The sequence below is a fragment of the Centroberyx affinis genome, unplaced genomic scaffold (genome assembly GCF_046629955.1).
Source record: "Centroberyx affinis isolate AG114_WGS23_722 - 3 ecotype Tasmania unplaced genomic scaffold, CSIRO-AGI_Caff_v1 ptg002428l_1, whole genome shotgun sequence".
NCBI classification, from domain to species: Eukaryota; Metazoa; Chordata; class Actinopteri; order Beryciformes; family Berycidae; genus Centroberyx; species Centroberyx affinis.
Genome location: NW_027280673.1, coordinates 151,703 through 163,289, shown reverse-complemented (window position 1 = coordinate 163,289; position 11,587 = coordinate 151,703). Strand labels below are relative to the sequence as shown.

At 43.7% G+C, this 11,587-nt stretch overlaps 1 protein-coding gene across 1 annotated transcript; it reads right to left on the bottom strand.

The window, feature by feature from the left end:
- Nucleotides 1-4,386: 4,386 nt before the first annotated feature.
- On the bottom strand, nucleotides 4,387-10,079 carry ppp2r2ca (protein phosphatase 2, regulatory subunit B, gamma a). The gene is made up of 9 exons (XM_071533781.1): nucleotides 10,016-10,079; nucleotides 9,250-9,347; nucleotides 8,824-9,007; nucleotides 8,086-8,198; nucleotides 7,593-7,770; nucleotides 6,022-6,186; nucleotides 5,597-5,766; nucleotides 5,072-5,163; nucleotides 4,387-4,684 (listed from the first exon to the last, which is right to left on the bottom strand). The coding sequence occupies exons 1-9, from the start codon at nucleotides 10,077-10,079 to the stop codon at nucleotides 4,387-4,389; spliced, it is 1,362 nt and encodes a 453-aa protein (XP_071389882.1).
- Nucleotides 10,080-11,587: the final 1,508 nt, after the last annotated feature.

Genomic DNA, 11,587 nt, shown 5'->3' with positions numbered 1-11,587 from the left:
TCTCGTGAGGTGGCTATCATGTTACCAAGGTAACTTAGAGTATTGTTTACAATTTGATCTAACATGGATCTACAACTCATGCCTGTGTGTACAGCGACATTTCATCAAGCTGATATAATGACATCTGGCAAATGTTTCCATATTTTCAAAAGAGTACTTCTTGTTTGTGCATGAGTTTACTTTTATCAAATGTGATTTGTCATATTTTGTTTTGATAGTAAGATGTTTCCTTTTTAGTTCGTATACTTCTTAGGCACCAATATTGGCTATCCTTGAGACTCATTGTCATAACCCCTCACTTTAATTCTTGGAAAAGTATAAAATAAAATTAATTCTGTATGCAGGGTCATGCATTTCAAGAAGTTGATTTGTGTGATTCCAGTTAGAGCTGGAGAAGCCTGCATTTCGGTGGTGACAGATGATATGCAGGGAAGCTAATGTTGAAATATCAGATGCCAGATGAGTGAAATATCACTTTAATGGAATAATATCAGAACTGCTGCTAGTGTATTAAGGAACTCTTTATAAGTGAAATATGTTTGCATGTACTGTATGTGAGCATCTATGTGTGTGTGTGTGTGTGGGTGTGTTTACATTAGTGCATTTGTATAGTATGTACGGATACCTATTTATTTACAGAGTCTAATTACAGAGATTGTGTGACAGAACAGTATTTCATTATGACTCTGCAATCTAAGGTTTGCTTGCTTTGTGGTCTTAATACCTTGTGGTCTTAATAATACTTTAAGTCAATAATCAATTTTCCTGTTATCTTTATCTGCAGTGCCTTATGTTAGAATATAAACTGACAAGCATCCAGAGAGACAAAATTATGTATTGAACCTTTTTTTTTTATTATCATTATTATAATTTTTTTAGGTCAATGACACTATATTTGGTATGCTCACAAACCTGTCAGGGTATGCAGCACTAGTCTCAGTTTTGCAGTTTCTGGTACAGCACCATTCAGGCAGCAGCACCATAGACGTCATGGTTCATGATGGGTCTTACCATCTATGGTGTTTTGTCATTTAACTAACCTGGAAGGTGACTTGCAAATATATATATACATATTTTGTATTTTCAGGTAAATCCCCAGTCTTCACAGCCAAGGTTGAGTGTTCCTCAGGAAAAAAAAAATAAAAACAGCACTTCATGTGTACAGTAATTCATACATTTTATTGGGGTTTGTCTCACTGCCTATAAGCCTATAGCAACACATTTGACGTTGTTTTATCCATGTTCATTCCGTAGATATAGTGAGTGGCAGTAGTGAGAACATTTCAAATTATATGTTTTGCTTCAGAGTAGAGAGTGCCTTGAGATTGTCCTAAATGCCATGATAATTTAGCCACATTTATAATGCCAAAAATGAATGTCTTACATTGCAACTTTGCTTTTGTTGAGGTGCAGCAACTTCACAGTGATTGGGTTATGAGCACATACAACTTAGTGTATTGTGTGATTTAAAATTTACATGAAATGCCATACATGTGAACATTATTGAGCCGTAACCTCTACTTACCTGTGAGTGTCTTTGATGTTGAGCCTGCATACTGTGAATTTCAGTGCCTTCTTGTTCTAGTGATGGAGATGGGGGGCATGCAATGACAATTAAAGTATTTGTCTATGAAACAAAATGTCCGTTTTGGATGGTGTTATCAGGACACAATGGTATTAAAGCAAAAACAATACCTCATGTTAAAGGAACACAATATCGAAAAAGAGATATAAAAGGATCCAACACAATTTTTTTTTCATATTTCATATTATTTTATTAATGCACATTCCTTTCATTCACCTCATTTGAGTTATCCATTTTTGTGTTGTTAGATTTGTCTTTTTCAAAGTATGATAGATATACACGCTAGTAGCATTGGATAATGGCAACATGCTGCTGCTGCTGCTGCTGTGCTCCTGAACACAAACCCTCTCACTGGTTGTATGTGGTGGTGGTTATGATGTGATTACAACTGACTCGCTCTAAACTACTGCTCACCATTGAAGGACAGAGCCCTGGAAGTTGTGTAATGCATTAGGTGGCCTGTCACTATGGAAACCATTTTCCTGTGTGTTGCCATCATCATGCAGTGTTTTTGTCATAAGCTCTTTATTTGTTGGTTTGGGTAATGGTGATGATGTCACGACTCGTATTTTGCTGTGTTGTACACTTGGTTGAACCAATCAGTGCCGGACTGTGGCTGCATTCAACAACACTTTCTGACAATGGAGACTAAAGCAGAAACATAGTTGAGGCCTGCAGTGTAAATGTCTGTGAACACTGAGTTTATAACCAATAGAGGTGAAAAAGAGAGGAGACAGCAGACAAGTGGAACAGAGATGATAATGGTTAGAGAGTAAGACATAGTATTAAAGTTAACACTTTCTTTTTTTCTTGGGGTTTAAGATTTACACAGTGAACTGTTGTTTATCCATTAGACAGAATATTTGTAAAATTTGGAGATGGTGAAAAGGGACTTGATATACTTTGCACATATGCACTGATTCTGTTAATCCACCTGTTACAGACCACTTATTAAGATCTTTTCAATTGGATCAATGGCCAAGGTCACTTGAAAACAAAGCACTTCACTGTAAACAACCTTATCTTGAGTATCTCAGTCACCCAACTCAGACCAATAGAGACATTTAGACCTTTAGACCTTAATGCTGTACATCCTAGGCTTTCATTGTCACCCCTAGAGTAGCATACGGCACTGTGTGTATATTGACATTAAGAACTTCTGATATGATAAATTCACATGACATTACAGATTTAATGCTAAAGACATTGTCAGCAGCAATGTCCCTAATGAGCTATTGCATTGATGATTCCCTGTCCCACACCCTCAACACACTGGACACAACGTTAATCACCAAAACTTTGATTAGCTGAATCAGGGGCCTCATTTATGAAAATGTGCTTTTATTCCATCTTCGACTTGATTGTAAGATAATTTCTCAAAATGTGGTCACACATTATAAAATGAACAACGTTCATTTTAGTTTGGCGTAGCTCAGCTTCATGCACCTAATATGAATCACTTATGTCTGTATTATATTTAAATCACAAAACAACCTCAATTTGACCATATGTGAGCGAGCTCGCCATCACCCTCAATTAGCATAATTTGCCATGTAGACAGACAATAAATAGGCCTTGACACAACAATCAAAAACCCAATACTGGCCTAATACACAGCAAAACAAGTGTTGATTTGTGCACAACTCATCGTTCTCTCAAACCAGCAAGACCTATGTGCTGCTACAAGGAAAAGCTCCTAAATCAAGTCTGGACCTGGAATAATGATGGCTGCTTTTCCACAACCTTTCCAAAAATGAGGTCCCAGGTTCGTTTGCAGTGTACTAGACAAAGAGCCTCTTCTACCCTTTAGCGCTCTGGGACCAAAATTGGTGCAGATTAAAAAAAAACATGGAATATTTACAATTAACAGTAGGAAGTGTGTATACATTTATGATATCTGTAGAAGGGGAGCTCATGTTTTGGAGTGGGAAAACTGCTGCACTGTGTTTTTGTGAGTGCTATTATTGCAAGGTGAAAAGGGCAACGATTATGAGTCATTTATGCGTGCGTTCTCCAAGAGCACTGCTCCTAAGGAGAGGAAGTAACATGGTTCAGATGCTGTTGTCACCCAATAGAGAAAAAGCTTCAGGATGTTGTTGAGTTGCACAATAAGACCACTCCTAATATTCTGCAATTGTGAAAAAAAAATGCTATATTTAGATGCATTGTCTGGCAAAGTCACTAGTCACACACATCCGCTGTCCAATCCGCTCAGGACAGTTATCCAAGAGGCATTTAAGTTTTATAGCATTAGTCAAGCCTTCTTCATTGCTACCCAACACACACCCTCCATTTTGTGTCAAAAGGTACCAAAGCACATCAGTGAGGAGTGCAACATTGTGTGGTCAACGCAGATGGAGAGGTGTCCCTGCACCTCTATACTGACCCTACAGTGGGGCAGGAATACAAGCATCCTCGAAAAGTGTGAGTAGAGTGGGACCAAAAGCATGTCTCGATGGATACAGGACCGCAACAGTTCATCTCAGTGTTGGAAAAAACACACTTTCAGATAACCATTGTTACATAATCCAATAATTTAACAATCTTGTAGATCGCTTCCTTCATCCAATCTTTGATCGTCATAACACAGATGTTGTGTCTCAATATGTGTGTGAAACAGCATTAGTGTGTGTAAATACCCTTCAGCCTCGGCTTTGACTTCATCCTCTTGTAGAAGGTCGCACACTGTCCATCCATCAGTAACACATCCGAATATATTTGAGTCACCCTTCACGTCTTTGTGACAGCTTGATGAAGGCAGCGCGTGTCTGTCTCTGCCACTGTCTATGTCCCCGTCCCTGTCACTGCGCCTGTGTCTCGGGGTTGACGCGATCCTGGAAGATGTACAGGTTGTTGGTGGCCGCTATGGCGATGATGTTCTCGGCCGGGTGCCAGGCCATGTGTAGGATTTTCTTGGTGAAGTCCAGGCTATCTACGCCCACGTCTCCGCGGCGACGCTTGCCGCCGGTGTAGACGCGTCGCGTCCGCAGCACGGCCCGAGGCTTGCTGCTCTCCCGCCACGCCTCCAGGGTTACACCCCGCCCCGTCTCCCTGTCAAACATCCGGAAGAAGCTGTTGTACGCCCCCGTCATGATCACGCTGAGGAGAGGACAGGAGAGGAGAGGGGAGAGGAGGAGAGGAGAGGAGAGGAGAGGAGAGGGGAGCATGATGGGGAGAGGAGGTTACATTTAGGAGGAGAATGTATGAAGAATAAAATGTACATGGTGTCAGGTGTAGAGGATGAACAGGGAGAGAGGGAGGGAAGGGCGAGGAGAAGGAGAGGAGGAAAAAAAATTGAAGGCGAGGGGATTGATTTGACATCTGCAAAGCTTGTCTCTGGGATTGATTTAAATGTCGGATAAAGGTGGAGGCGGGGGACTGAGGGACACGCTGCGAGAGCAAACTCACACACTCCTCCTCCTGTCTGTGTCACACACACTCAAAGACATGTTCTCCCCACACTCTCTCTCTCCCACAGCCACTTACCTGTCTGAGCTGTTCCAAACACACTCAAACTTGTCGAAGATGCAGTCATTCTCATAGAGGGAACACAGCTTACTCCTCAGGTACTCGTGGACCTGGGGATGAAGCAGACAGACAATCGTACTTTCTGAGATTGATTCACTGTCACTAAGCACTGTACAAGATGTCCTGGTGACTCGCAAACGTAAAGTGTATACCAACTACAGATTCACATTCTGGCTTGCTGTCACATTACTCTCACCTCGTTCCTGTTACTCTGTGTAGGTTTGTGTATCCTGCACATGATACCAGACTGTATATAGACAACACATGCAGAAGAGGTTTGCCAGCAAGTCAGACAACCTATTGCATCACCTTCATAGATAGTAGGCCAATATTTGACTACAACTTGATAGGCCTAGATACGATTTGATAGGCCTACAGCATTAACAAGGCAGACAATATTCCAACATATAACTAATAGGCCTAGATATGACTTGAAAGGCCCACAGCATAACCAACACAGGTAATGTGGCTGTGCCATCTGACCTGGTAAGTCTCCACAGGGCCCTTGTCCATGTTGAGGTCCCACACCTTGGCGGTAAGGTAGTCCCTGGTCAGCAGGTAGCGCCCGCTGTGGCTGAACTTGACATCCGACACGGAGGAGATGATCTCTGAGAAGAAGGACCGGCTCCCTGGGTCCTCAGGTTCCTCAAACACTGGACAAAGAGAGAGGAGTTATGTGTATTTCAGTGATTAATGGAATGAAGCTGCTGAAACACCAATCCTTATATCCTTAATATCATTAACAATATAAACAGAAATACTTCAAATTTTTATTTTCAAGACAGTCATGGAATAAGCTCAGATCAAAATAACATTGAATTATCATAATTACAAGTATCATGCATTCTCATTGTAACAATCTAATAGATGGCATGTAGCCAGCTCTACAGTCTCTCCAACACGCTCACGTTTGGTGTGTTTGTCACAGAGGGCGGAGGCTCTCATGTCACAGAGGCGCAGCGTGCCCTTGCTGCTGCTGTACACAAACAGGTGGCAGTGCTGAGGGTGGAACTCTGCCGCAGTGATCACCTCCGTCAGATCCTCCATGTTGGCCGGCTTGATGTCCACAATGTCTGAGAGGCAGGACAGTCAGGGACCATACACCACAGAAATCCCTCCTTACCTGGCACCCGTTACTACTGCAGGATTTCCCTCGTCTTGGGAGGAAGGACACCCCGGAACCACATGCACAGGAGGGCAGAGGGAGGCGGCAGATGCTTTTCAGTTTTAAACAAACGTTTCATTTCTCTGCTGCACATGCTCTCCATGTTCACACCTCAATTCTCAATCACATCCAAAAATGCCCCCCCCCACACACATTCACACACACACTCTGCTCCTCTCTGTGTTTCTATTTGTGGTAGTCCTGTGTGGTTCAGCAGAGAGTGTACTGCTGAGAGTGAATTATTTAAGCTCTTCTTCCATAGATGTTTCTCTGATTTTCTAGGTCAGCTCCCATTTAAACGGGAAATCACCAAGTGCACTCCCTCCGACACTCCCACACCCGGTGCTGGATACACACTCAGTACACAGACGATACACAGCACTCTCATCTAAACATACACCCATACGTGGTCACACACATGTGTTTACATTAAATATAGATTAAAGATTAATTCAGATCAGCAGGAATGTAAAGTATATTTCTATGTATATTTCAAGAGGCGGGATAGTGTGTGTGATAGTTGTGTTTGAAGAACCAAGGCCCGGATTTAAATATGTGTGGCTTTGCTGTCCACAGTGGTTCGCTCACAGAGATGACAGCGACATTAACTGATAACAACTAACAAATACAAACAATGTATCCCTTAGTGGCTGTTAATGCTGGATTCCTAAGGTATATATTTCTTTACAGGAGCATGTGGTATGCATATACTGTAGGTAGACTTGTATGTGGCGCTGTTTGTGTGTACACTTAAACAGCATGCCTTGATGTATTCAGGTCATGCACACTATGGACAATATAGGGTTCAGTGTGCCCTTGTTTTAGGAAGAGGAGTTTAGGAAGAGGATTTTTTTTTTTTGCTCCAAACAAAAGGCAATGAATTATAAACCAATGTAATACATTTTGATGTATATGAATTGATTTCAGTGAATGTGAATTGATTCTATAAATATTACAGCATACTTTCATTTGTCTTTAAAAGAAGGTTCAGCTACAAAGACTGCACTCTCCTGTTTGATCTTTGTGCCTGTTCCAGAAATAGATTTTTACTTAAAGATTTATATGTAATATTTTCACATGAATATACTGCTCTTCCATAAACCATAAAGGATAGCGCTAATGATTTGCTTTGTGCTTCCATTTGGTGCAGTTTTGATCCCCTGTGAAATCTGAGCAATCTCCTCTGGAAGACAAGTAAGTTGGGCCCATTGCCCATGAGCACGATTCATTTCCAAATCATATAGAGTAAAATCCTGTGTGGGATGCCTTAATAAACTAAACTAAACCAAATGCTAGCTTGGTCAGGAAGGATACTGAAGCTGCGGTCAGTGATGCCTAGGTGCCACATGTTGATGCGGAGGTCGTCAGCGGACAGGTAGGTCTCCCCGTCGCTGTTGACTGAAATGGAGTTGACATGGTAGGTGTGTCCGTTAGAGAACACTCGCCTGGGACGGACCTCCACCATCAGATCCGTAGGTTTTAGCACCGGCACCTGAGATGGAGGGATGGAAGGAGGGAGAAAGGGATGACAGAAAGAAGGAAGGAAGGGAAGAGAGGGGTGAAGAAATAGCGTGAGAGAGAGAGAGAGATAGGTATTTAAAGAGAGGGATGTATGGGAGAGAGCAGAAAAGAAGAACAGAATCAGAGGGAGTGAGAGTCAGGGATCATGAGAGATGGAGAGGGCAAAGGCAAACACCCATTTTGCCGACTGATCTTCAACATGATACATATTTGACTGAACGAAATAATGTGTGTGTGCATGCGTGTGTGTGTGTGTGTGTGAGTGAGCCATTGAGTGTGTGTGTACCTGCAAAGAGGTGACGGTAGAGATGTCCTTGATCCGTCCCTCCTCATCTTTCAGGTTGTATCCCTCTGGTCTCTTGTCTCTCTCACTCACCTTCCACAGTTTAATGGTCTTATCTGTGACAGGCAGTGGGGTTAGCAGATCAGAGAAAGTTGAATACAATAGCTACAGACAACTTGCAACTTCCAGACTTGCAACTTCCTGTAGTTGGAAATTGGTACCTGGGACACAACACAGATGATATAGTGTGTTTTAAAGGACAACATTATTATGTAGAAATAATGTTGGTCATAATTGTGGGCAGAATTACCTATCTTTATTGCCTCAAAATGTTATCCCATGGACTTTAGGGCAATGGGCATCTAATTCTCATCAGCAATATTATGAAAGTGTAGTGGGAATTTAATGTTTTCATAATGACTGGGTGGTGGCAGAGCGCAGTCATTGTACCCCTAAGTGCAAAATCCAACGACAAGCTCAATGTGACTTTACCTGAGTGGAAAAGATGAGGCTAGGCCTAACATAATGCTTTGGATTAGAGGTGGTGAAGTTTGTATTCACACCACGGTCAATGACGCCATTACTTATCAATCAAAATTCATGCATATTCATGGCTGGTATCTCATTGCACAAACTGGACACATGTCTTACTCTTTGCGCTTCTCCTTCAACTGAAAGTGGACTTCTGGTTGATCTTCTGCTGGAGGTAAAGATTGCCGTAGTTAACTTTTGCATTCTCACCATTGGTGGAGAGGAGGAAGTGCGCCGCATTCTGCTGTGGCAGCCATCTGATCTTGTTGATTTTCTCTTCTATCTCTAGACTCTTCAGGTAGTCAAAGTCCGGCTCGTGGCTCTGGAACGTGCTGTAGACGTTATACTCCCCGGAGTCCCCCGTCTCCCCCGCCTCCTCCAACTCCCCTTTAGACTGTACAGGGCCGATGGTGAGGAAAACACAGCTCTGAATAAACAGTTTTATGTGCATAGATATACTACAAAGAACATGCACTCATACAAGGTGATAGGCAATTACACAATGCACTAAGTAGGGCATAGATGTAGACAGGACAGTAACATACTTGCATGACAGTACAGTAACATACTTGCATGTTGTGGAAAAAGAGGTGATTATGGCAAGTTTTACATACTGAAACACCTCCCATGACTGACCTCAGTCTCTCTCTGGAAGATGACCACTCGGCCCCCCTTATCCCCTGTGGCCAGCAGGTCCCCTGTCTGGTTAAACTCCACTGTAGAGATGACATCAGCTAGGAGGAAGGGAGAAGAATGGAAGTGAATTAAGTGGGATAAATGGTCAGGGGAAAAAAAGAAACACAGAGTTGTATGGAATAATGAGAAAGACAAAGAGATGATAAAATAGAAAGACAGAAAATAGAGTAGGCACAGAGAAAAGAGAGAGAGAGAGAGAGAGAGAATGAATAGAGATAGACAATAGGAGATGTGGGAGGGTGAGGGAATGAAAGAGAGAGTATTGGATCAATACAAAGTATCCCTTTCAGTAAAAGCGGAACAACTCTTACTCATGATGCTTGGGCCTGATATAGATACACAGTCAATGGGTCAGGAAGATAACCAACAACAATCCTCCTCGCTATTAGGTCAAATCATACATCATCAAACACTTGGTAGTGGGATTTCAATCTTGGTGCCCTGTCATAGTGAGAAAAAGACTTGATTTGGCCACTTCAAGAGCGTTGTGAAATTTAATGCTCTATCAACAATGGATGTCTCTCACTGAGTGGTCAGCAGGCCGTGTAGTGATTCATCTAACTCTAACCCGTACACATCATCCATTTTGTATACCAGCAGCCCAGGGATAACACACCCATGAAGCTGAAATGAATTACCCCATTATTATTGTAGCATTTTACCTGATGCCATTGAGACAGCAACAACAGTACATGGTCTATCCTACCTTCGGTGACGTAGTCTCGCAGGAAGCTGTGGTTGATTTTGGGGCTCTCAGCGTCCTCGCCCATCTGAAGCTGAGGGAGGGTGACCCGCCAGCGCGCCCGTCCTGAGGGGAAGGGTCCAATCCGTGCTCTCTCTCCCCACCCAGCCTCCGCCCATGCTGCTCGGGCCTAGCGGAGCGGCCTGGAGCAAGGCATCCTGGGATACCAGCCGGCTGGAAGGAGAGGTGTGGAGAGGAGAGGAGAGGAGAGGGAGAGAGGGATACAGAGGGAGAGGAGAGAGAGAGAGGGGTTGAAGGATTACAGGGAGAGAAAGGGGAAAGCGAGGAGAAGAGGGAAGGGAGAGGATAAAGGGATGCGGGAGGATATGTGGAGAAAAGAGGTGGAGTGAGCGGGGGGTGACAGGGAGAGGTAGATGGAACGGCTGGCGGGGGAAAAGAGGGATGGGAGGGAAAGAGGAGGGCTGTGATTAGGCAGACTCTCAACATATACCCACAGCACGCCAAAGGTGTGACCTCTGTTACACATTCACACACTCATGCACACACGCACGCACACACACACACGTGCAGACACACAAGGCCTAGTCAACGCTGAACCAAATCCCAGAGCTGGAGAGTGGAGAAAAACAACAGGCAGGTCCACCAGTCCGTGTGTGTGTCGGATGCAGAGAGGAACAGAGAATATCAATCCTTGCGTATGCATTTGGAAACAATTACAGCATGTAAAGGATGTCACTCTGATAATATCCACTGCAGTGTTTCCTCTGTGTAGCTCCGGCAGTGGTAGGAACCGTTCCCAGGGTGTGGTAGTCCTCCCTGCCTAGTTTCCAGATCCCTGCTCACACACACACACACACACACACACACACATTTCTCAAATAGATAGTCCTTGACGGGGAGCAGAGGAGAACGCAATGTCTTGCCTGTGCTGCAGGAGGGAGGGAGAGAGGCCTCAGCACACCTACCAGTCTGCCTGCTGCCGCTGCCGCTGTCGCTGCTGGTGTGTGTGTGTCCTCTGCTGCGGTGTGCCTGAGCAGGCGCGTCTGTCGGTTGGAGGGAGAGAGAGAAAGGGAGAGAAAGAGAGAGTAAGGGTGGTGGTGAGAGGAGGATAGGCAGAGGAGGAGAAAAAGAGAGAAAGAGAGAGAGAGGGATAACGAGGAGGATGGAGGTCTGCTGCCTGCTGATGCTGTGGAACTGATTCTGTGCAGCATCCACTGTGTCATGGCAGCCTCCTCCTGGTTCGGCCAATCACAGCACGGCTGCCACTGGCGGATCCGCCCACTGCAGGTGATGAGGAGGAAGAGGCCAGCAGAGGGAGCAGTTAAGACAGTGAGAAAAATAGACACTGTTGAAGTTCAGAATGAAATCTAAGTTATTAAAGAAAGGATTTTAGGAAAAAAATATAATAGAATCTATCTTTAAGAAGGAATTCACACTTTAACAGATTAAAATCACTGCACTCAAATACACACACACTCACACACACAGATTTCATGGCTGCTTTGTGGTTACTGATATAGGTATTTGTCTCAAGAGCATGCACATATGCAACAGCACCCTCTGGCGACTTCAGAG